The following is a 25,819-nucleotide window of genomic DNA, read 5'->3' on the forward strand; positions in this document are numbered from 1 at the left end:
ATTTTGGCAAACACTAAATGTGGAGGAAAGATCAGGGAAGGACCTGTGAATAAGCCTCTTGCCTGATGGAGTGAATCCCCAAGACATATACAAGAGATCCTCTAGCTTCTTGAGAATATTATTCCAGCAGAAATACTGCCAACTTGAATTAAAAAGGACAGAAAGGATAAAGTATTAAGAAGGTTAGTGGATCCCCAAAATTCACTGGTAAGAAATAGATTGATAAAACTACTCAGCTACAAACACCAGCTACGTTTCAACAAAAGGAAAGATGACTCAGAGAGGGCTGAGCTTTGAGTCCCAAGAAGGAAGCCTTGAATTACCGAGGATTATTCCTAAGTCTGAAAACTTAATGTTATTTGTCTGTAGACTTTGAAATTTTATGTGACTGGTGATTGCTCAGTTTCTTCCATTTTCTCCCCATCTTCAGTGGGAATGCCTGCACCTATGACCTGATGCCTGTGTCTCCATATTTCGGACCCAGATAAGTTGTTTTCTAGCTTCAAACATGCACAGGTGGAAAGGAATTTTGTTCCAGGATGGACTAGATCTACAGTCTCACCCATGTTTAATAGAGATGATATTATATGTGATTTCTGAGCTGATGATGCTTAGATGACATTTTGGACTTCAGTATTAGTTAAGAATTTCCGGGACCTGGGAAGTGAGTATCTTGCAGGTGGGTCAGATTGGATCTTTGGGGAACAGAGGGTGAACTCAATTTTGTTATATCAGAAAAGGAATCTAACATAAGTGTCAAATGATACCAACAGACACTTATCCTTTCATTTTTTAAAGCCAGAACATTTATTGGATGGTCAATTGCTGAAACTTCCAAGAGGAACTGGATGCTGTACAGCTGCCGTCTTGGGTTTAGGAGTTGTTCCTTCATGGAATCCACGCCTGAATCTGTGGTGTACAATTTTTAGGTGCCTCATTAGACCAATCCTGGTGGTATTTCCTCTTTCAGCCTTGGCACGCCAGTTACACTTTCTCTTGCACTTGGCAGGGTAGCCACATTTGCCACAGGTCGACTTCTAAACGTGGTAGGCCTTAGAGCCCCAGCGGTGACACAACGTGTGCATCTTATTACGATGTTTTCCAAATGACAAGGTTCCCATCATCATCTCACTTCTGTCACAGAAACCAAAGAATCCAATAGGTACTTTTTGACCTGCAGCCTATGATACCATTTCTAGTCTCTTCCATTGGCTCTTTAGCCCCACATATTCCTTTTTACCCTTATTTTATTGGTACTTCTTCTCAGTCTTTATGGTAATTCCTTCCTCTATTTGTCCCTTGAATGTCAGGACAGTTCAGAATGCAGTCCTGCTCCTTCTCTTCTCAGTGAAATATCATATCTTTGGATAATTCAATCAATTCCCTCAATATCTATATGTACCTCTACCCAAGCTTGTGTCTCCATCCCAGACCACTCTCCTGACCCCTGATCCATTTAATCGTCTGCTTTCAGAGTGTCTCTGTGTGGGTGTTCCAGGAGACATTGCAAACTCATCCTTTAACCACACCCTACTCCCTGCCCACACATCCAGCTTTTGCCTTTCTTTCCCGCCTCCCTCCCTCCTCCCATACTCCTCCCACTCAGCACCTTGGCACCCTCAGTTCTCACTTCCTTGCTGAGCAAAGCCAGCATCCCCTTGCAAACTGCTACTCCGTTTAGCATGCCCTTCTTTCCGTTCTCCTTCCAGGCTGAAAGCTGATGGTCCCTCAGGACTTACTTCAAGGAACACCTACTTTGGGGGGGGGGGGATTGCTCCCTCCTCTTGATATTTCAACCTGGCTTCCTCTTCTGCGTTGCCTTAACAGCCTGACTACATGCATTTACTGGTATGTGCAGCCAACACGAGCATTGACTGAGCACCTCTGGTACTCCTGACACCACACTCGGCTCCAGGGTACAAAGGAGAACAGGATTCTGTCTCCATCATCACACCGAAGTTTAAAGAAGAAAACAAGGACTCAGGCAATGCAATGACACTTGGTATTGCAACTCAAGGAGGGTTGGGGAGGGGAAGGGATGTAGAAGATGGAAGTTCAGGCGGTGATGGATGAAGCTGGAGAAAGAAAGATGCTTTGGGGAACCTCAGGATTCCTCTAGAATTTAGAATGAGGTGGTTAGTGGGGGTGAAACAGGGAACAGGTTCGCAGGTGCCTGAGCAAAGGAGGTGAGAGTTGATCTTGGGGAGCCTTTGCAGGCACTGAAAGGGGGCCACTGTGACTGTCATTAGGAAAACGGATTGGAGTAGTCAAGGAGGGACAGAGATAGAAGTTACAGGTACCAAGTGAGAAACGATGCCTGGTGCTGGAGATGATGAGATATTGGGGAAAATATTGTTAGGTACATATGGATATTGAGGGAATAGATTGAATTATCCAAAGAAATGATATTTCGCTGAGAAGAGAAAGAGCAGGACTGCATTCTGAATTGTCTTGACATTCAAGGGACAAATAGAGGAAGGAATTACCATAATAGATATTGTTAGATATTAGAAGAGAGGCAGAACTTGAGGCTGACACGCAGAGACTCAACATTTTTGTCTCTGCCACTGAGCTGTCTTGTTCAACTTGGCATCCACAGCAGTAAGGAAAATGCCTGGTACCTACTAGGCCCTTGGCAAATATTTCCTGAATTCCATTTTTTAAAATTGTGGCTGCATTTTCAAAATGGAAAATTCACATAACTGATGTAACTAGACAAAATTTGAAAATGAGATTGTACCGGGAAGGCCCAGGTGGCAGTGGTAGCTGTACTTGGGAAATTTCCAGGAGAGTTGTGGGTCTACTATTCTCTTGGCCTCCTCTTTGATGCTACAATGAAAATTGCATTTAATCATCTTCTATTTTTCTCAGAGTGAGAAAATCCTCTTGATTGGTGAAAACAGCTGTGAATTAGCATCAAAAGACCTTCTGAAGTAATTCTAAGAAAACTTCTCTTTTGCCTGAGAATCTTACCAGCAGAGGCCTATTTGGTTTCGTGGGTTCTTGGTATTATCATGAGGAAAGTTTTGGCTCAGGATTCAGACATGGTTGGTATAGATGGGAGCTTTGCAATCTAGTAGAGGGGCCATCAACCAAGGATAACTGGCTTAGAACCCAGGTCAACTACTTATCCTATGAGCTTGAGTAGGTTATTTCATCTTTCTCAAGCTCGTCTATGCAGCAGAGTCAACTATCCCTACCTTGTACTCAATACACCTCCTACACTCACTGTGGGCCCCCTGCAAGATATTCCCACCTTCCTCCAGCTTTAGGTATGGGCAAGAAGGTCAGTTGTACATTTCATCTTCAAATGTAGCTTGATAGGATTTAGTGCCTTCCTTGTGGGGCCATTACGTTTGGGGGTGCACTTTAATGACTAAAACTGTGGATGAAAGCACAGCTCTGAGCTAGGAAATGTTTTACATTGGTGGAGGTCCATGGGGCAGTTGTTATTCCTAAGCAATAATGACATGAAACAACCATGAATAGAGCCGTCTCTCAGTATCTGCAGGGGATTGGTTCCAGGACCCCTGTGGATCCCCAAATCTGTGGATGGATGCTCAAGTCCTTTATATAAAATGATGTAGTATTTCCATAGAACCTAATACCTCCTCCATATCCTTTGAATCATCTCTAATTTGCTTATAAAATGCAATATAAATGGTATGAAAATAGTTGTTATACTCTATTGTTTGGGGAGTAATGACAAGAAAAAAGTCTGTACACATTCATTTTTTTTTTTTTTTTTGGTATCAGGGATTGAACTCAGGGACACTCAACCACTGAGCCACATCCCCAACCCTATTTTGTATTTTTATTTGGAGACAGGGTCTCACTGAATTGCTTAACACCTGGAGATTGCTGAAGCTGGCTTTGAACTTGCAATCCTCCTGCCTCAGCCTCAAGCCGCTGGGATTACAGATATGTGCTACCTTGCCCAGCTTACATTCAATTTTTGTTTTTCTGAAATTTTTTTAACCTATCATTGGTTCAATTTGAAGATATAGAGCCCACAGATAGAAAAGGAAACTGTACTTCCTTTCTATTCTCTAGCACAAATCCCATGGATGCTGTCCATTGACACAGCTTTAATCTCTTCCTGGTATTAGTCAGTGTGGTCAGAGAAGAAGGACTCCGACTAGGTCAAGCACCAAGTCTTAGAACTGTGAATTTGGGAGTGAGGTCTGTTTCAACTGTCCCAGGAGAGGGGCATCAGTGGTACCTTCAAAGGCAGGCAAATAGGGCAGACAAAAAAGCATATGTCACCAATGGTAATTAAAAGTGACTAATTTAATAAGCATTTATTAAACACAAAATATATGTAGCATAAAGAATTAAAGTTTTATAGTTTTTTTTCTTTCTTTTTTCATTTTGGTTTGGTACTGGTGATTGAACCCCGGGGTTCTCTACCCTTGAGCTCCATCCTTAGCCCTTTCTTTTCTTTTCTTTTTTTTTTTTTTGAGACAGGGCCTCACTAGGTTTCTGAGTGTCTCATTAGGTTGCTGAGGCTGGCCTTGAACTTGGGTTCCTCCTGACTCAGCTTCCTGAGATGCTGGGATTATAGGTGTGTGCCACCAGCTGGTCTATCTCCATCATAGGCACAGATCTCTTAAACAGGAGACACAAAACACCATTAAGAAAAACAATTGATTTTGTTTCTCAAAATTCACCATGAAGAAACGGAAATGACCAGCCACAGAACAATCCACATTTATACTACATATAACCCACAAAAGACACATATCTAAGAGGAATAAATAACTCCTAAAAATCAATAGGAAAAAATAAACAGTAGAAAACTGAGTAAAAGGCTTGAATAGAAACTTTGCAAAAGAAGTTATACAGGGCTGGGGTTGTGACTCAGCAGTAGTTTGCTCACCAAGCATGTGAGAGGCCCTTAGCACCAAATAAAAATAAGTAAACAAAATAAAGGTGTTGTATCCAACTACAACCAGAAGATAAATATTAACAAAAAGAAGTTGCACAAATGGTCAGTGAGGATATGGAAGCATGCTTAACCTCTTTAGTCAACATGCAAATATGAATGACAAATACAGGACACTGCACTTGCCACCAGAATGGCTATGATTAGAGACATGATAATACTAAATGTTGACAAAAATGGTGAACCGACCTCTTAGAGAACTGGAAACACTGAATATACGCATGCTTGATGATCAAGCACTTCTACTGCTGGGTGTCTACCTAACAGAGTTGTGTGTTGGTGTACATTCAGAGGAACTAACTAGAATATGCGAGCATCCTTCATAAGCAGCCAAACTGGAAATTTCTCCAATGTTCAGAATAGAAGAAGAGATTAATTGTGGCATGTTTGTAAGCTGTAGGAATGACCAGCAGTTACATATGTTATGGTTATTCTATGTCAAACAAAAGAAACAGGACACAAAAGAATTCATCCCATAAATTTTCATTTATATAAGCTTCAAAACCAGGTAAAACTAGTCTTTGGTGATAGTGACCTTTGGGGAGGATTGGGTAGTAATGATTGGAAGGTGACCTGAGCAAGGGACTCTGGTGTGCTGGTGACATCCTACTTTTCCATCTGAGTGATGATTATCCAGGTGTATCAATTTTGAAATTGGTTTAAATCCTTACCCTAATCAGTGAGTTAATCCCTGATGGGATTAACAAATGGTAAGTGGAGTGTGACTTGAGGAAGTGGTTCATTGGGCTCATGGCTGTGGGATATACATTTTGTATCTGGAAGGTAGAGTCTCTCTCTCTACTTTCTGAATTTCATGTGAGCTGTTTCCTTCTGCCACACTCTTCTGCCATGATGTCCTGCCTCACCTTGAGCCCTGGCAATGGAACTGACTATGGACTGAGACCTCTGAATCTGTAAGCCTCCAAATAAACTTTTCCTTCTCTATAATTGTTTTGGTCAGATCTTTTAGTCTGACCAAAACTTTTTTTCACAGTTGTGAAAAAGCTGACTAAAACAAATATCAAACACCCAACTTAAAGAACATTTACCTCATCTAAGAAATACTTAATGATGCTTCTCTTCCATTCCCTGCTCTCCAAACTCATTAATGACTGGCATTTAGATTTTATAAGATATTGTCTTCAGATTCATGCCTGAAAATATTTTATATAACTATATAAATAGCTGGGCATGGTGGCATATGCCACCATGCCTGTAATCCCCAACTGCTGGGGAGGCTGAGTCAGGAGCATCAGCCTTAGCAACTTAGTGAGATCTCATCTCAAAAAAAAAAAAAAAAAAAAGAGCTGAGATGTAACTTAGTGTTAAAGCACTCCTTGGTTCCATTCCTAGTACTGAAAAAAGTACATATAAGTTTGATGATTCTTTTCCATTTTCCTCTATTTGTAACAAATCTTAAGGAATATACCTTATTAGACTGGATTGGGTTCCCCAGAAGTGGTCCTATGGGCAGGGATATAAGCCCAATATTTTATTGGAAAGTGATCTCAGGAGTCAGACCCTATTGGGAAAGGGGAAGTGAGACAGGTGAGGAAAAGAAGCTAACATGGGATGTGATAGAGAACAGGGCTCTTTTGTGGACTTTGAGGATATATTTTGCTTTGGGAAGATAGTGCAAGACATGCCTCACCTGGTCCCAGTCAGGTGGTTATTCTACAACTCTCTGTTGGTTGACTGAGGGCTACTCTTGGGGGTCTAAGTGTCCAAATTTCTGTCACTTCCTTAGTTAGAGCAAGGCCAAGAGGAAGCCAATACTGATATGTTATGTTATGATTTGTCTTGGAAAATTCTGTCATTATTGCTTTGAATATTTTTTCTCTTCCTTTTTTTTTCTTCTGGTATTTCCATTTTGCACATCTGTACCTTTTGTAATTGTCCCACAATTCTTTTTTTTTTTAAAGAGAGAGAGAGAATTTTAATATTTATTTTTTAGTTTTTTGGCAGACACAACATCTTTGTATGTGGTGCTGAGGATCGAACCCCGGCCGCACGCATGCCAGGCGAGCGCGCTACCACTTGAGCCACATCCCCAGCCTTGTCCCACAATTCTTGAATATTCTATTTTATTCTCTCTCTCTCTTCTCCTTGTTGATTTCAGTTTTGGAAGTTTCTGTTAGCATATCTTCAAGCTCACTGATTCTTTCCTTAGTTTTGTCCAATCTACTAATAAGCCCATCAAAATTACTCTGCATTATCAGTATTATCAGTAGTGATTTCTATGATTTTTTATTCATTTTTAGAATTTCCATTTCTCTGCTTACATTACCCATCTTCTCTTGCATATTGTTTACCTGTACTTTTGTCATTAGATTCTTCTCATCATCATAGTTATTTTAAATTCTGGGTCTGATAATTGCAGCATCCAAGTCTGGTTCCCAGGCTTAGGTGGTTGGAGGAGAAGAGTCCTGTGATTAGATCTCAGCCTTTGGAGGAGCCAGTGCTCCTGGGTCATGACATTTAAAAGTGCCTCTCAATGTCCATTACCTGCCTAGGTATGATAGGAGGGAGAGAGGCTGGAGGTATTTTTTCTCCACCCAGTTACGTTCTGGTTAAATGGTTTCTCTTGAGTGTGATTATCTTCAGGAAGAACAGAATGTTCTGGGCATACTTCAAAATGGCTACTTTCCCACTCCTCCCAACTGGAAGCATGAGAGAATTTCTCTTGTATTTTCATTGTGAGAATTTTGTAGAAGTAAAACTCAGCTGGGTGCGCATGCCTGTAATCCCAGCAGCTCTGGAGGCTGAGGCAGGAGGATTGTGAATTCAAAGCCAACCTTGGCCAAAGTGAGATGCCAAGCAACTCAGTGAGACCTTGTCTCTAAATAAAATACAAAATAAGGCTGCGGATGTGGCTCAGTGCTTGAGTGCCCCTAAGTTCAATCCCCAGTACTCCCCAAAACAAAATAACAACAACAACAAAACATTTTATGTATGAATGGATCTCAGTTTATTTATCCATTCACCTGTTGAAGGAAGCATTGGTTGCTTCCAGTTTGGAAGATTATAAATAAAGCAGCTATAAACAATTACTTGTAGGTTTTGGGGTAGACTTAAATGTTCATGTCAGTTGGATAAATACTTAAGAGCATGATTGCTGGAGCATATGTTAAGACTGCATTTCTGTTTTAGTTAGCTTTTTCGCTGCTGTGACCCAAATACCTCATAAGAACAATTAGTGGAGGAAAGGGGGGTCACGGTTTCAGAAGTCTCAGTCCATACACAGCTGGCTTCATTCGTCAGGACTTGAGGTGAGGCAGAAAATCATGGCAGAACAGTGTGGTAAAGCAGCTCAAGACATCACACCAGGAAGCAGAGAGGGAATCCACTCGCCTGATACAAAATATATTCCCCCAAGGCACACCCTCAATGACCCACCTCCTCCCGCCACACCCTACCTGCCTTCAGTTTCCACTCAATTAATCCCTATCACTGATTGGGTTAAGGCTCTCAAAACCCAATCATTTCACCTCTAAGCTTTTTTGCATTGTCTCATACATGAGCCTTTGGGGAACACCTAATATCTAAACCATAACAGTGTAGCTTTGTAAGAAACTACAAAACTGATTTCCAAAGTGTCTGTATCATGTTACATTTCTATCAGCAGTGCATGAGAATTTCTGTTGTTCCTCAATCTTGCCAGAAGTTGGTATTGTTAGGTTTATACCCATTCTAAGTATATAGTGGTACTGCATTGTTTCTGTGGTTGGTTTGTTTGATTTGGTGGTGGTACTGGGTTTGAACTCAGAGTCCTGTGCCTGCTAGGCATGAGCCATACCACCCAGCTGGATGCCTGGCCTTCATTGTTGTTTTAATTTGCAATTCCTTAATGACAAATAATTTTGAACATTGTTTTATATGTTTGTCCTCCTTTTCTAAATTCATTTTAAATATGATCACTGTTAAAGAAAATAGGATAACGTGTGTGATGTTTATAACATATGTAGGCAAAAACCTACGACAAAATTAACATTTGAAAAGAAGGGTAGGAAGAAACTGGTTTGTATTTCAATTAAGTTCTTATATTAAATATGAAGTGATATAATATCAACTGAAGATAGAGTGATGAACTGAAAATATACATTGGGGGCTGAGGATGTGGCTCAAGTGGTAGCGCGCTCACCTGGCATGCATGCGGCCCCGGTTCGATCCTCAGCACCACATACAAACAAAGATGTTGTGTCTGCCAAAAACTAAGAAATAATAAATATTAAAAATTCTCTCTCTCTCTTAGAAAAAAAATTAAAAGATATAAGATGGGTGCTATGGTTTAGATATGAGGTGTCCCCAGAAGCTCAAGGGTGAGATAATTCACGAAAAAAAAAAGAAAGAAAATATACATTGGTAAAATAAATAAAAGAATAAACAAGAGGTCTCCCTAAAAGTCAATAGTAGAAATAAAGTGTAATCATAAAAGAAAAATAAATTCTCAATCCAAAAGAAGATAGGCAAGTAAGAAAAAGGAACAAGAAACAAATAGAAAACAACTTGTAGGGTTCAATCCTCAGTACTAGGGGGAAAGAAAGATGAAATTATCAGACTAGATGAAAAATGAAGCTTCAACTACAAGAGACACATTTTAAATATAAATACACATATAGTTGGAAAGTAAAAGGATGGAAAATGATATTCCATCCAAACCTAACTATAAAATATTAAATATTTGTTCAAGAAGTGTGATTGTGTGTAGAAGCAAATGTTTGCCGGTGTGTTCTTAAGTGCTTACTTTGCAAAAAAGAAACACCAGAAAGAGAAATAAAAACTAATATAATCAAACTGTTATCCAGAGGGGAGTGAGGGGAGGGGTGAGGTTGTGGGGATGGGAAAGACAGTAGAATGAGACAGACATTATTATCGGTTACATGCATATGGTTACACTACTGAAGTGATTCTGCACCATGTACAGCCAGAGGAATGAGAAGTTGTGCTCCATTTGTGTACAATGTGTCAAAATGCATTTTACTGGTGGGGCTGTGGCTCAGATGTAAAACACTTGCTTAGCACATGGGGGGCACTGGGTTTGATCCTCAGCACCACATAAAAATAAAGTTATTGTGTCTGGCTACAACTAAGTAAGCCAAAATATTTTTTAAAATGAATTCTACTGTCATATATAACTAATTAGAACAAACAAACAACAAAAGACTAGGAATGGAACCACCATATGACCTAACTATACCGCTCCTTGGTATTAAAGGCATCATACTAAAGTGATACATGCATACCAATGTTTATAGCAGCACAATTCACAATAGCCATACTATGAAACCAGCCTAGATATACATTAATGGATAAATGGATTAGGAAATGTGGTATATATACACAATCAAGTTTTATTCAGTCATTAAAATGAAATTATGTCATTTGCAGGAAAATGGATGGAACTTGAGATAATTATGTAAAACAAAATAAGCCAAACTCTGAAGGTTGAGGGTATGTTTTCTCTCATATGTGGAAGCTGGAGGGGGAAAAGGAAAAGAAGGGTGGAGTCAGGATCTCATGAAAATCAAAGGAAAAAGTCTAGAGGGTGGGAAGAGGGGAGGGATGGGGGGAGTGCTGGGGAATGATACTGGCCAAATTTTATTGTTATATTGTGTTCATGTATGAATATATAACAACAAATTCCATCATTATGTACAATTGTAATGCAGCAATACAAAATGTGGAAAGAAAAAAAAACAAAACAAAACATTATCCATGCAAGAGGACAAGGGGAAAGCACCAGACTGGAATAACCATTACTGTGAATACACTGTTTTATTTTTCAATTTTGCAATGTGAATGTTTTGTGTGTTCAAAATAAAACTACATAAAACCCCATGACTTTCCACAGCAGTATGCAGACATTTAATACACAGTTTAAACATAACAGACATGAATGAGCCTAAACATATATCGGTAGAGCCATTACAAGAGAGGAAAAAATATTACAAGTGACCTTACATTATGGTATTTTCTTCAGAGTATGTTCTTAGTACAAAGAAATCTTTTTTCTTTTCTCCTTCCTTCCTTCCTTCCTTTCTTTTTTCTTTTGGTACTTGGAATTGAGCACTCAGGTGCTCTATCACTGAGCTACATCCCCAACTCTTTTTATTTTTTTATTTTGAGACAAGGTCTCCCTAAGTTGCTGAGACTGGCTCTGAACTTGCAATTCTCCTGCCTTAGTTTCTGCAGTCTCTGTGATTATAAGTTTGCACCACCACACCTGGGCAGAAATTTTAAATTTTATTAAATCTTACTGTAAATAGTAATATTGGCATTATTACTTGGAACTATTTTACATACATCATATAATAGAGCAAATAGATAATTGTCTTTTTTTTTTTTTTTTTTTTGGTGTTGGGGATCAAACCCAGGGCCTTGTGCATGCAAGGCAAGCACTCTACCAACTGAGCTATGTCCCCAGCCCAATAATTGTCTTAATATTATTATGAACTAATATTTTCAGTGTAAGAGAAAAGTGATATAAGCATACCATCGGTAAGTTTTTTAAAAAGTAAATAATTGTGAAATTAAATTTGAATTGGAAATATCTGTGTTTTCAAAAAATACTTCATAGCAATGTCCATTGACACCCCCAGTAGTAATGATCACTGCTAGTCTCTCGTTTGTGGTCTATAAACACCATCCCCCCACTAAAAGGAAACTTTTTATAGGAATACTGATTGCTAGTATGGGGTAGGAGTGAGCCTGAGACAATTTGTTTTCTTTTGTTACAGAAAACAAGAGAGCAAGACACATGAGCCATAATGAAGACATACAAAACAAAAACAAAAACAAAAAAATCCAATGCACTATACAATTTAAAATGGTTAAGATGGGGCTGGGATTGTGGCTCAGGGGTAGAGTGCTTATCTAGCACATGTGAGGCCCTAGGTTGGATCCTCAGCACCACATAAAAATAAATAAATAAAATAAAGGTATTGTTTCCAAACACTTCCAAAAAGTAAAAAAAAAAAAAAAAAAAAAAAAGTTTAAAAATAATAAAATAAAATGGTTAAGATGGTGAATTTATGTTATGTGTGTGTTAAAGGTGGATGGTGTCCCCCTCAAATTCATATGTTGAAATCCTAACCCCTCTTGGAATGTGACTATTCAGAGATAGGGTCTTCGTCATTAGGGTGAGCCATAATCCAATATGACTGGTGTCCTTATGAAAAGAAGAAAGGTGACCATGGAGAGACAGGGAGAGAACCAGACATGCCTGTGCAGAGAGGCATGTCACAACACAGGCTCATGCACAACAAGATTGTGTCTATAAACCAAAGAGAGAGACCTTAGCAGAAACAGACCTTCCAGGCCCAGGGACACATGACTCTAATGCGAGCAACTCAGGATGTTGAGATAAGAGGATTGCAAGCTTCAGAACAGCTTGGGCAACTTAGTGGGACCCTGTGAAGAAGAAGAAGAAGGAGGAGGAAGAGGAGGAGGAGGAGGAGAAGGAGAAGAAGAAAAGGAGAAGAAACCAAACCTATTGATGTTGACACCGTGATCACCTTGATCTTAGACCCCAGCCTCCAAAAACATGAGAAAATGAATTTCTGCTGTGTCAGCCACCCAATCAGTGGTATTTTATTATGGCAGCCCCAACAAACGAATACAGTGCATTTTTGCCACAATATCAAAAACAAATACACACACAAAAACAAACAAACAAAAACAAACAAAAACCCTAAATTGACTCTTTAAAAAAAAGAGAGAACCTATCATCACAAGCAAACAATACTACATATTGGCCACAGAGTGTCTGGGAGCTTGTGGAAAGTGATAGAAAGTGTGAGGCACGTCCACAGGTGACCAGCATATCCAAGTGCGTCCTAATCTCAGCTGAGCCCTCAACACTGGTGGGCGGCCCTTTTGTCTATCCTTGTTTGGGGCTCTCTCCCAGACCAAGCCTTCACCTGACCAAGTCCACTGAACTATGTGGACTGCTAGGGCTTTCTCTCAGCAGATAACTTAGTGGAGAAAACAGGGACCAACCAACTTGCATTCTTCTTCCCCTCTGAGCCTTCTACAAACCCTCCCTTCCATACCCTCTCCTATCCTTTCTTCTTTCCCTCTACTTTCTCTCTCTTTTCCTCCCACAAATTTGTATGTGTGTGTGGGAGGGGGGGTGCTGGGAGTCAAACCCAGGGCCTTGTACGTGTAGCAAAGCTCTCAACCACTGATTCATTCCCCAGGCTCCTCCAGCAGCGCCTCACCATGGACAGCCCCATTCTTTGTGGCTTCCTAACCTCCTTAGGATACCTCCTCCATCAATCCCTCCCCTATTCTTTCTCTCTTTTTTATCATAACTTCACCCTCCCTCTACTGGCTCCTTTCAGATGTATATAAATAAGTTCAATCTCCCTCATGCCTAATTCACTCTATCTTGACCCTAAGCTTTCTCCAGCTACCTCAAACTCTCCTGTATTTTCTTTTTATACACCATTCTTAATGGAATCCTCTACTCTTACTCTCTTCTTCATTTCCTATTCACTCGGCTGTCCCATGAGTTCAGTCTTCTGCTCCCATTATTGCACAGAAATCATCTGGCCATGGCCTTTCAAGATCTTTCGCAAGTGCTGGGTGCAGTGGCACACGCATGTAAATCCCAGTGGCTTGGGAGGCTGAGACAGGAGGATTGCAAGTACAAAGCCAGCCAGAGCTATGGCAAGATGCTAAGCAACTCAGTGAGACCCTGTCTCTAAATAAAATATAAAATAGGGCTCAGTGGTCAAGTGCCCCTGAGTTCAATTCTTGGCACAAAAAAAAAAAAAAAGAAAAAAAGAAAAAGAAAGTTTGTTCTTTCACAAGCTGTTGGTTGGCTTCCTCCTCCACTGCTGGGCCTCATCCACCTGTATTCATGGATAACTGGCATCTGAGGCTCAACCCACACACATTCTTTTTTTCTCAAATGAGATTTTCTTCCTGAATTCTTTATTTTTGTTAATAGAGCTACTGTCACCCAGTTATATGCTTCAGTACCATATTTGGGTTTGGGATGTTGTTGTTGTTTGTTCAGCAATTTTAAATAGTTGTTTTCATTAGGCAATACATCCAAATGATTCAAGATTCAAAACATTCAAATTGTAAACACTGAAGAAACTGGGGCATGGTGGCGCATGCCTGTAATCCTAGGAGACCAAGGCAGGGGAATCATGAGTTCAAAGGCAGATCAGCTATATTAGTGAGACTCTAAGCAATTTAGCCAGACTCAAAGTGAAAAATAAAAAGGTCTGGGGATGTGGCTCCATGGTAAAGTACCCCTGGGTTCAATCCTTAGTACAAAAACAACAATAAAAAACTACCACCACTAAAAAAGCTCTCTCTCAACAGACCAATAATGTCATCTATTTCATGTATATTACTCTAGGGATATATATATATAAGTATATATAAGTATATGTATGTATATATATATATATATATAAGTATATATAAGTATATGTATGTATGTATATATATATATATATATATATATATATAGAGAGAGAGAGAGAGAGAGAGAGAGAGAGTTGTGCAGCCCTTAATGACAGAGACAGCTTCTCAGAAATGCATCATTAGGTAACTTTATGGTTGTGTGAGCATCACAGAGTGTACTTAAAACAAATAAGATAGTTACAACATCACTAGGCAATATAATCTTAGGGGGCTACTGCTATGTATGTGGTTTGTCATTGCCTAAAACATTATGCAGCACATGGTGCTCTCTCTCTCTCTCTCTCTCTCTCTATATATATATATATATATATATATATATAATTATATATATAATATATGTAAAATATAAGTTACATATTTCCAGTTTTTTTGGGGGGGGTACTGGGGATCGAACTCAGCAACACTCAACCACTGAGCCACATTCCAGCCCTATTTTGTGTTTTATTTAGAGACAGGGTCTCACTGAGTTGCTTAGCACCCTCCCTAAATTGCTGAGGCTGGCTTTGAACTTGTGATCCTCTTGCCTCAACTTCCCAAATTGCTAGGATTACAGGTTTGCATCACGGCACTTGGTCCTCATTTTGCTTTCAAAGATGCAAGTGATAGTTGGGTATGGTGGCCAAGGCCTGTAATCCCTGCTACTTGGGAGGCTGAGACAGGAGGATCACAAGTTGAAGGCCAGCTTTAGGACTTAGACCCTGTCTCAAAATTTTAAACAATTTTTAAAAAGGAGTGGGGTTATAGTTCCAGGATAGAGCACCCCTGGGTTTAGTCTCCAGTGCTACAGAAAAAAAAAAAGAAGAAAGAAAGAAAAAGGCAAGTGATAACATACTGCATATACATTTCTTTCAGTTGTGTTTTTCACACACAATCTTGGATCACAATTTTTTCAATGATTGCAAAATCTGGCTCTATATTCTCTCCTTTCTTCTTACTGTACCTTTTTCCTTCATCACCTGTATACTTAAGTCACATTCAATCTGATGATGCTAGAACAGACATGGTGAGTTCTCACCTGAGTTTTGTGTACAGCGTTTCTTTACCTCGAGGTATGCAACCATGCCATGAAATCCAAATCCTCCTGTTCCTTTCTTGGTTCAATTCAAATTACTAACTTTTCTGTGAAGTCCTCCTGATCCCCACTGTTGGCTGAGCAAGCTTATAGGGAGCCTAGCAAGACACCTAACCTGCAAACTTGAAGGAGGCGTTCACCCTCAGGTTCTTGCATCGTGAAGTTCTTGCCCTTGGAGCCTCCAAGCATGGGCATCTCCCTAAATTCTGCACCCTCTGTTCCTTGCTTGCATTTCCCTAGTCCAGCCTTGCCATCACAAACCAGGCTTCCTCTAAATCTTGAGAGCTTGACTGGTACATCTCTGATAGGTAGGTTCTGTTTCTGCCTCCTTCTTGGCTATTGAAGTATGATGTTGATCTTCTCACTACAGCTCACAGTTCTCTGGGGGTGGCAGCACCCCTGGCCCTCTCTGATGCCTGACCCATAGCCCTGAAGATGCAGATGGGGATTCATTAGAATTCTTCAGGTTGAAAGGAACTGTCCATCCAAAATCCTGCTCAAAGTTCTTTTCAGCAAAAACAAGGCAATTTATGAGGAGCTACCTAGGAGACTATGAAACCTACAGGCAGGGCTGGGGTTCTGTGGGAATCCTGAGAAGAGGGTGTTTTCTCTCTCCCACTTCCCCCACCCCTAGGCTCCTCTGTGCATCTGCATTCTTCCTCTCTCACTACTGACAGACTCTCTCTGTTTCCTAGTGTGGTGAAAAATGGCCTCTGCCTGTCTGCCTATAGCTCCCAAAGCCACCTAAGTTGTAGCTCAAATTGTGTGTGTGTGTGTGTGTGTGTGTGTGTTGTCTTTTGAGGGGACACGTCCAATTTTAGTTTCAAAATCACCATGAAAGGATCCAATTGGCCCAGCTTGAGCCAGGAACCTGCTTCTGGACCAATCATCTGTGGCCAGAAGTCACTGAAGGTATAGGGCAAACACGGGACCTCAATGATGTTCACACCCTTACCATCATAGCTCCATCAAGGAGCTCAGCTTCTAGTCTCTGTGTCTCTCGGCCAAACATTCTAAATTCCTGGGACAGAGAACACACTGAACATAGCTCCAGTCAGATGAACACCAGTAATGGGGACTGTGGGGAGGGAAGCTCTGCAGTACAGGCATGAGCGGTGGGGGCCACCTCTGTGAGTGGGGGCAGCTTGCAGAGAAGGGGGACTTTGTTGAGCTGGTGAGTTACACCTAAAAGTGACTGTTACGAACATATTTGTTGAACAAATAAATGGAATGATGAAATGACCTCATTTTAAAAAGAGTAACAGGGGCTGGTAGTTCAATGGTAGAGTGCTTGCAGAATATGTGCAAGGTCTGGGTTTGATCCCCAGCACACACACCCACACACACCCACACACACACAAACAAAATATCCCCCCAAACTGTCCAAAGCTTTCAGCTAGGAATTATGGTGTTATTGGAAAACTCATTCATTCCATTATTCTCAATATGCAATCCATCTCTACACCCTAATGAAACTTTCTGCCCAACATTACTCCAATCCTTCTCTCCCCTTTATTCTATTACTCCACACAGTTTGCACTCGGCCTGGTTATTCTGCTACCTTCCCTACTCTTCCATGCTGCTGACATTGCCAGAGTTTGATGTTTTCTATTTTTATTTTTCTATTTCTTTTATAAAACATTGGTCATAACCAACTAAATTACTTTTGTGCTTCATGAGTGGGTACTGTTCTGCCATCTGAAAGCCCCTGGTGATGGTTAAAAGTGTAACTCTGAGGTCAGGCTGATGGCTTTCAGAATGGCTCCATTTCTTACAATCTGGGGTTGGGCAAGTAACCTCTACACGTTCTTGTTTCTCTCCCTGAGAATGAAGTGAGGAGGGTGATAATATGCCTCTTAGTGCAAGTACTGGGTGTGATGAGGAAAGGGCCAAAGAGGGAATGCTTTCTGAGAGAAATGGAATTAATGATGAGACCTTAAAGAGTAGTAGGAATTATTCAGATGAAGGTTCTAGTCGGTAAGAAAGAAGTGCAGAAGGCTGTGGGTAGAGGGAGCAGTCCTTGCAAAAGTTGTGAAGTGGCAGAATTCTTAGACTCATATGACCTGAGAGCATCTCAGTTTGATGAGAAAGATCTGTGGCAGATGAGGTCACCAAGGGGCCCAAAGGCACCTCAAAAGAATTCTAGAGGTTAACTTAAGTGTAATGGGATCTCACTAATCATTTTAAACAGGGAAATAACATGATTTACTTTTTTAATCTTTTATGATTTTTTTGTTTTGTTTGTACTGCTGGGGATCAATCCAGTCTCATCCAAGGTCTTGTGCATACCAGACAAGGACTCTACTTCTGAGCTATACTCCAGCCTTTGATTTACTATTTTGAAAGACCATTCAAGCTGTAGTGTGGAGAATGGATAGGAGAGGGCAATTCCAGAAGCAGGGGGACCAAGAAGAATCTATCCACCAGAGAAGACAGCATCCTGAACCATGGTAAGAAGTGGTAGAGAGAAAGTTTAAAAGCTCAAATTGTCTGGGAGGACCTGAGCAAGAGAGGAAGGGATAATGGATCATTCCCAGATTTCTGATTTGAGCATCTGGGTAGTTGATGGTGACACTGTCTTAGAAACCCCAAGATAAAAGCACATTCAACTTTAAAATTTTCTGTGCTGGGGTGAATGCAGGGTCTTGCACTTGCTAGAAGAGTATTCTACCACTGAGCTATACCCCCAGCCCAATATATTTCATTTTGGGATGTTAGATTTTGAGGAATTGAAATCTTCTTGAAAATGTATGCTTCTTAATTTTGTTAAGCTGTTTTCTGATACCTGTAGGATGTTGAGTCCCTAATACTATGGCTCTTGCACTATGATATGCATAAAATCACCAGGCATGGATGGCTTAGGGATGTTAAAAATGCAGGTTCTTGGCGCAGTGGCGCTTGCCTGTAATCCCAGTTACTCAGGAGGAGGAGGCAGGAGGATGACAAGTTCTAGGCCAGCCAGAGCAATTTAGCAAGACCTTGTTTTAAAATAAAAAATAAAAAGGACTGGGGATGTAGCTCAGTGGTAGAGCTACATTCGATTTCCAACGTGGGGGCGGGGGAAGGGGAAAAATGCTAGTTGGTATCCTAACGAGCCAAGATTCTAACGATACCAATTGGGGAACTACGTTTAAACCACGAGTCTGAGTGATTTTTATGGAGGTGGTCTCCTGCTTACTTTTAAAACAAACAACAAAACTACCCCTCATGTCTCCAAAATCAGGTTGTGCTCCCACTGTCCATTCATTTGTCAGGCACTTGCTTGGGGAGTCCCAATTGCTTCATACAAAACTACATGAGAGCAAGAGCAATGACGTTATTTATTTATTTATTTTTAGTATTTTGCGTTGCTAACAGGTGTATCTTAAGCGCACCCAGAACAACATTCGGCACATAAAGGGCTCCCTAGAAATGTTTGCTGAACGAATGAGTGAATAAATTTCATTATCTTGCTTTGTATAAAAACTTTTGCTTTTAAACATCTGGGTAGGGCTTGAAAAGTCACTGCGAAGAGAGGGTGAGAGTGCAAATGGCCCGACAAAGCGGAGAAAAGTGCGAGAGTGAGTGCCTTTCCGATCGTCCTGACACACTCCGGAGGTCCTAATTCCTCGGGCTGGGGGCGAGAGATGACACTCTTTTCAGATCAGCAACCATTTTATGCTTCATGCACCCCTTCTCTGCGGCGACCACGTTTTGTTCATCCAGTCGCTTTCATGGTTCCGGCCCCAGACAAACGTATGCAGTGACAGGAGACTTCAAGGAGTAGGCGGGGGGACGCCAGAAACCTAGCCGAAAGCCCCCTACCCAACCCGCCGCGGAGGAGCAGCGCCGACCTCCTCATCATGGCGGCCGCGGGCGGGGAAGCCGAGCCGTGCGTCGCGTGCGTGCCTCCTCCCTCCCCTCCCCCTCCTCGGCGGCGGCCGCGGCGGCAGAGGCGGCAGCGCTCGCCATTGCCGCTGGTGGCAGGAGGCTGCGAGGAGCCGGCGCGGTCGCAGTCTCCACGGCGCAGGCCCACGGTAGCGCAGCCGCTCTGAGGTGAGTGCCCTACCGCGCAATCTCCAGCTATTTCAGCCCCGGCGCAGCCGCAACACGCCGCCCGCCCGCCGGCCGGCCGGCCCGCCCCGCAGCCGGCACCCTGCCGCCCCCGGCTCCGGGCCTGGGCCCCCGCTGGATTCGGCCCGCCTGGGGCTGGGGGCCCCGGCCCGGCCCAGTCAAACCGCCACCCCGAGGATGCGCAGGCCGCACTAGGCCCCAGGCGTCCTGGCGGGCTCGGGAGGGAGGCGCTGCCCTCCTGATAGCTCCAGGGTTCCGGCCTGCCCTGCCGCCCGAGGCTCTCGGGGCCGCGGCCTCCTCCCCGTGGTGGAACCCAGAGCCTGGCCTTCCTGCGGGCTCGGGAGCGGGCGGCCCGGGAGAGCGCGCCGGGCCTGGGAGCGGGAGGTGGGCGGGCTGCGCGGGACCGGAGCCGCGGCTCGGCGTTCTCCCCCTGGGCCCTTCCCTGGTCTCGTTCGGTGGCGGCACGGCCCGGCGGGACCGGGCGGGGCGCGGGAGCTGCTGTCTCCTGCGGGAGAAGAGGCTGGCTGAGCTGACGACCTCCGAAGCTTCCCTCCCGCCGGGGTGGCGTGGGCTTGTTACCCAGGTGGACTGGGGGACGCTGGAATATGGCGCGTTGCCCACCTTCTTGCAAGTTGTTAGGAGGCGGCCCAGGCGGCAGTTCGAGGAGGAGGGCGCAAAGTCCTTTTGTACGCAGAAATAAGGAGCGACATTGTGTTTTTTTCCCCAGCAGAGATGTGACCATGGCGGGGTCTCGGTTCTTCCTGTCCCTGGGGTGGTGATCTCTTGGGTAAGGGAGGGGGGAGTGGCGCGCCCCTCCTAAGGAACTGAATCTTTGCCACTGGAAAGACGGGGCTCGGAGATGGTCTTGTGCCTGGTATTATTACTGTATTCCCAGCCTTTTGAGGGAATTAGAGGGTTTGCCATTGCATGTTATGCACTTCACTGTACCGTGATGTCCACCACTTCTCTCACCTGTTGTGTTGTTGCTTCTGGTCCCGAAGTTTCTACTGTGCATCTAACTGTGCCCACCAAAACTTGAAGTTATTTTAAAATCTTAATGTTTTTAGGGCTTCAAATGATATCTGCCAACCATTTGGAGGAGCTGTTGCCTGTTCACCTTCCCTTCTTCCAATCATTAAGTTAGAATACTGTATATTAATTGTTTGCTCTAGAGCTGGTGTCAGTTGTGCTGAATTCTTTTTGTGGTCCTAGAAAAATTCACATATTAAAAAAGCGTTTAAAGGATATCATTGCATTGGGAGAAAGGTAGTGTGAGTGAGCCTGTCAACCTGGACGGTGTTCAATAGTATGGGTACAGCTTTTGTAACAGGGCATCTTCTGTGCTCACAGTGGTCCTTTTCCCGTTCATCTCAGCCTTGTCTCTTAAAAAATTCATATTATTATTATTATTATTAGGCCTTGAACAGTAGGTTATTGGATTCTTCTTCACTCAGGGAAAGCTTTGGAGATGTGTGTGTGTTTTGGTTTCTTAATTCAGTAGTATCCTGACTCCCTAGAATTGTTTGAAAGTTCCTGACAAGTTATCCTATAAATTAGTGAAAAATTGACTAGTTTTATCTATGCATCTGAATGTAATTTCCTTGTGAGTGCAAAAGACAACATACAATTACCATATGTAATATAGTTTATTTAACTCTTGGCTCCTAAATTGTGTGCAGAATTTTTTGTGTCTGGGGACTCCTCCTGCCGCATTTTTCTTTGGTGCTGGGGATCATGCTCAGAGCCTTGGGGCATGCTAATGCTATACCACTGAGCTACACTCCCCAGCCCTGTTTTTCTTCTGTTAGAACACTTTCTTTCAATAAGGTCGTTGACTGAAAACAAACAAAACAAAAATCTGATTAGAATAACTGTTTAGTTAATCCTTTGGCTCACCTTATTTGCAATATCATAGTCTCAACACTCAGCATAAAGAAGGGAAAATGACCTTTTGCTTAATAGTGAGTAGTCCATATTCTCATTAGAGAGAAAAAGGAAAAAAAATCTCACGCAAATAATTTATTGCTGTGTTTTAAGGAAATTTAGCTTCTGGAGTTAGTTATAGTCACCTAAGGGACTATAGGAGTTATGAATGTCCTTGTCCAGATACAGAGGGAATAAAAGCAGAAAGGATTTCAGTTTTTCCTCCCAATTCATGTGTAGTCCAGTGGAATCCAAAACTGGAATTTTTTTTTTTTTTTTATTAAAGCATAGTTATGCAACCATTGCTGTTTTAGTTAGGGTGTTGAAGGCCAACTTCCTACAATTAAAATACGAGTTTACATTGCCTGTATACCAGATTTAACCAGACCTCTGGGTTGTTTTCAAGAAGCATTTTAAGTGAAGTACCCAAAAATGGGTGATTGAGAAATTAAGCTTTTTATCTAGGATTAATTTTTTACAACTTTTCTTATATGTAGTAAGGCATTCAGTAAATGTTTGTTGGGGAACAATAATGATGAATGACAATTATTGAAATTAAGCTTTTTTCATAAGTATTTGAAAAGGCATGATGAATTTTTGTTTGGTGGGAAGACTATGAACCTCAGCCTTCAGAAGCACACACTTCAGGAAGTTAATGTGTATGTCAACTTCTGTCAGATGTCTTTAGACAAGCCCTGTGCTTGATGCTGAAGCAGGCTTATTCATCTACTCCAGGTTGAAGGGTGAAGGGAAACTGTGGGTTGTTGAGTTTCACAAATACCTACTCTAACCTCAAGAGTTTATATGCATCCTTTCTGGGTCTGTAATCAAGGCCAGTCCAGGAAATGGGATATTTGAGAATTGAGATGTGTATGTGTGACTATATATGATGCTTATTAACATATAGAAATAGTATTTGGAAAATCCATTTTACAAAATATCATTCTTTGGTTTCGTAAAAAACATTTCAGAAACTGTTCAATGCTAAGGACATTTTCTTTCAGCTCTTTCATGTTTTCCTTGAGAGCTAAGGCTAGTGTTTTCAGCCTAAGCTTACCCATGAATGTTGAGTAAAATAGCCATGAGAAAGAAACCCACTTGTTAAATTTCTTTTAGAAACATTTTATTTAGTCCAAGTCCAGTGTTTTTTGAGTCTCTGGATACATATTAATTTTTGTGTTATGTATCATATAGTTACTTCTTTATTAACTATGGGGGTACATTATCCACTTTGTTGGGTGTTCAGTTTAGTGCTTTTATCCATCAGTATTTTATGGTGAACAGGCTAGAAGAGAAATAATAAAGGTAAAATCTATTTTGGTGTTTGCAAATTACAACCACATTGAGTTATTGGAAACTTTTAATCTCAGAGTAACAAAAATGCTTTGTTTGAGATTATTTTTAAAAATTTTTTTTAGTTGTTGATAGACGTTTATTTTATTTGTGTATTTATATGTGGTGCTAAGAATTGAACCCAGTGCCTCACACATGCCAGGCAAATGCGCTACTGCTGAGCCACAACCCAGCCCTGTTTGAGATTATTTTATGTAGCATGGACAAAACTTGAATGAGTTTTAGACTGCTCAAGGAAAATAATGGGATTATATATATCTTGGAATATATATATATATTTTTCTAAAGTGCAGTTCAGAGGTAGGCTAATGTGTTTTCAACTTCATGCAATGCAATTTAGTTGCTGAGATATTAAAAAGGTTTCATCCTGTTTTTTGTTTTTTTTTTTTTAAAGCAGGTTACAGGTTTATTTTTTAGTTTTTGGCGGACACGACATCTTTGTATGTGGTGCTGAGGATCGAACCCGGGTCGCACGCATGCCAGGCGAGCGTGCTACTGCTTGGCCACATCCCCAGCCCTCATCCTGTGTTCTTTATGCCTAAAATGTTCTAAATATGTGCATTTATATGATATCAAATTAAACCTATGAACTGAAGAAATGCCAGAAATACAGCTGTTTAAGATGATTGAATATATTAAGGAACAAAATTAGTTGCAGTTGTGGCAGGCCTACTACATTTGTGATCCTTTGAGGCAAATCTGTATTCTGTCACTGATGTCACTTATTTAAAAGAGATAATTTGACCATGAGGGATCTTCTGAATCCCAGACATCTGCTTTGGCCAACCACAAATGGTTTAAAATTCCACCTGCACCAAATCATCAGGCAATTTCTTTAAGAAGCCATGTCTTGTAAAGAAGGTATGTGTGTATTGAGGAAGAGTTGGTGGGGAGAAGAGGGAAAGGGAAAGTGACATCTGATTAAAAAAAAAAAAAATTGGTGGGGATATTTGAAAAAAAATTGTAGTTGTGGATGGACAGAATGCCTTTATTTTACTTGTTTATTTTTATGCGGTGCTAAGGCTCGAACCCAATGCCTTGTACGTGCTAGGCAAGGGCTCTGCCACTGAGCTACAGCCTCAGCCTAGGGTGAAGATATTTTTAAACCTACTTTAATCATTTTGGTGATTTAGAGTATCTCTTGTTTGTGGTAATTGCATTTTTTATTATATAAGCAGTGTATTTAATTGGGGTTTGCTGGTTTCTGTGGTTAGAAATGTGAAAAGTTTGATAATTTAAGTGGACATTATCTTAAGATTTCTTAAAGTGGTGCCTGTTGGATAAACTATATGAGCCTTTTTAAGGCATCTTTGTGAAGGATGAACTTCAAATGCTTGTATGTTAAGACTTTTTTTTTTTTTTTTGAGAGCTTGTATTTTAAAGTCTTTGCTCTTTAGAACTTAGTCTGTTTTGTTGCTGCTCCTGAATGCTAATGTGGTTAGGCTGGCAGCTAAACCTACAAATAACAAGAGGAAATTAGGAAATGTCCCCATGAAACATTGCTTAAAGCTATTAAAGCAGTGGACTAGAAATGGGGAGCTAGGGATCAGGAGACCTAATATTTGTTTTGTGTTCAGAAGAGAGCGAGGCATACCCTCCATTGAGAAATAACCTCCTTATGTGTGTCCTTTTTTTAGAGTTGTGCCATTCATTTACCAAACATTGATTAAAGACATTGAACATTCTTGGCATGTGCTAGGTGCTAGAGTCACAAGTGAACTGGGGGCCTTGTCTAGGAAAGGATAAAGATTGGGCTGTTCTAACTATAGTATAACTTGTTGAAAACCAAAATAGAATAAAGAAAGAGTGGTGTGGGATTGGGAAGAGAGGGAGGGATACCTTTTGGGAAGGGGTCAGTGACAGGGAAAATCGGTGAGGTTAGGGATCACTTTTTTCATGTAGGAGAGGTTTGAGGCCTCTGAAGGAAAAATAGCCGTTTTACTGATAGAGAAGAGGAGGCTACAAGAAGGCCATCAACAGTATAATTTGAGAAATGGCAAGTAAAGTTTACTGTAGTTGTGAGTACTAGAAAATGGAACCAATAAAGTTGTGGCTTCATAGGAAGAGTTTGTAATCGCATGCTCACAAGCATGGATTTTATTCTGTAGGTATTTTGGGGACTATATGAAATTTGAGTAGGAAATCTACTCTGATTTTGAATTTTTTAAAGTAATAACTATTTTTTTGTTGTTGTTAATGCTGGCCATTGAATCCAGGACCTTGCTCATGCTAGGCAAATGCTCTTACTTTGAGATACACCCCCAATTCTTACTCTGTTTTTAAAAAAAGATGATGTGAAGATTGGATGGGATACCTTTGAGACTACTAAATTGTGATTTAAGAGGAGATAAATTCTGGAGATTATTTTTTAAATTGTCAGGTTTTGGTGGTATTTGAGTACAAGATTATAATCTGGTTAAAGGATGAAAATGTATTTAAGTTAGAGAATGTGTAGGAAGAACAGAATTTGAGGAGGAAGATAATAGGGCATTATTCCAGATGTGTTCAGTTTTCGGAGAGAATGAACTGACTGAATCGAATGTAGGGATTAATTAAGAGATTTGCATTCATCAGCATGTCATATGGAAACTGTAAAAATAGTGTAATATTAGAAGTGAGGAAAAAACTAAGGGCAGCCTTGGGAACATCAACATCTGAGGGTCAACTAGAAGAGGATCCTAGAGGGAAGTTGATGAAATTGTGAATAATTAATAGAATGATGTAGGGCTGAAGAAGCTGAGGAGAGGGATTAAGAGAATCTTAAGGGCTGGAGATGTGGCTCAAGCGGTAACGCGCTTTCCTGGCATGCGCGGGGCGCTGGGTTCGATCCTCAGCACCACATAAAATAAAGAAATTATGTCCACCGAAAACTGAAAAATAAATATTAAAAATATATATTAAAAAAAAGAATCTTAAGAGGGATGTTTGCCATGTGAAATACTACCGAGAACTTACTGGGATAAAAATTGGATTTGGCATTTAAGAGGTAAAAGAAATTTTTCAAAATATCCCTATATGTATGTATTATGCAT

General features: G+C 41.1%; 2 protein-coding genes and 1 pseudogene across 4 annotated transcripts in view; 1 reads left to right on the plus strand and 2 right to left on the minus strand.

Moving 5' to 3' along the window:
- Nucleotides 1-807: 807 nt before the first annotated feature.
- Nucleotides 808-1,127, minus strand: LOC101957065 (large ribosomal subunit protein eL37-like; annotated as a pseudogene).
- Nucleotides 1,128-18,769: 17,642 nt separating this feature from the next.
- On the minus strand, nucleotides 18,770-20,880 carry LOC144368790 (uncharacterized). The gene is made up of 3 exons (XM_078027876.1): nucleotides 20,860-20,880; nucleotides 20,133-20,327; nucleotides 18,770-20,016 (listed from the first exon to the last, which is right to left on the minus strand). Exons 1-3 carry the CDS (start codon nucleotides 20,878-20,880, stop codon nucleotides 19,156-19,158), a joined length of 1,077 nt encoding a protein of 358 aa, XP_077884002.1. The 3' UTR covers nucleotides 18,770-19,155.
- Nrf1 (nuclear respiratory factor 1) overlaps nucleotides 19,364-25,819 on the plus strand; it is a 136,198-nt gene continuing 129,742 nt past the window's right edge. The window contains exon 1 of one of the 3 annotated variants that reach the window (XM_078040509.1): nucleotides 19,364-19,493. The gene's annotated coding sequence lies outside the window, so the exon portion shown is untranslated. The remainder of the gene's footprint in view (nucleotides 19,494-25,819) is intronic. The other 2 variants (XM_078040512.1, XM_078040510.1) reach the window with 2 other exon arrangements.

Source organism: Ictidomys tridecemlineatus, chromosome 2 (assembly GCF_052094955.1).
Source record: "Ictidomys tridecemlineatus isolate mIctTri1 chromosome 2, mIctTri1.hap1, whole genome shotgun sequence".
In the NCBI taxonomy this organism is placed as follows: domain Eukaryota; kingdom Metazoa; phylum Chordata; class Mammalia; order Rodentia; family Sciuridae; genus Ictidomys; species Ictidomys tridecemlineatus.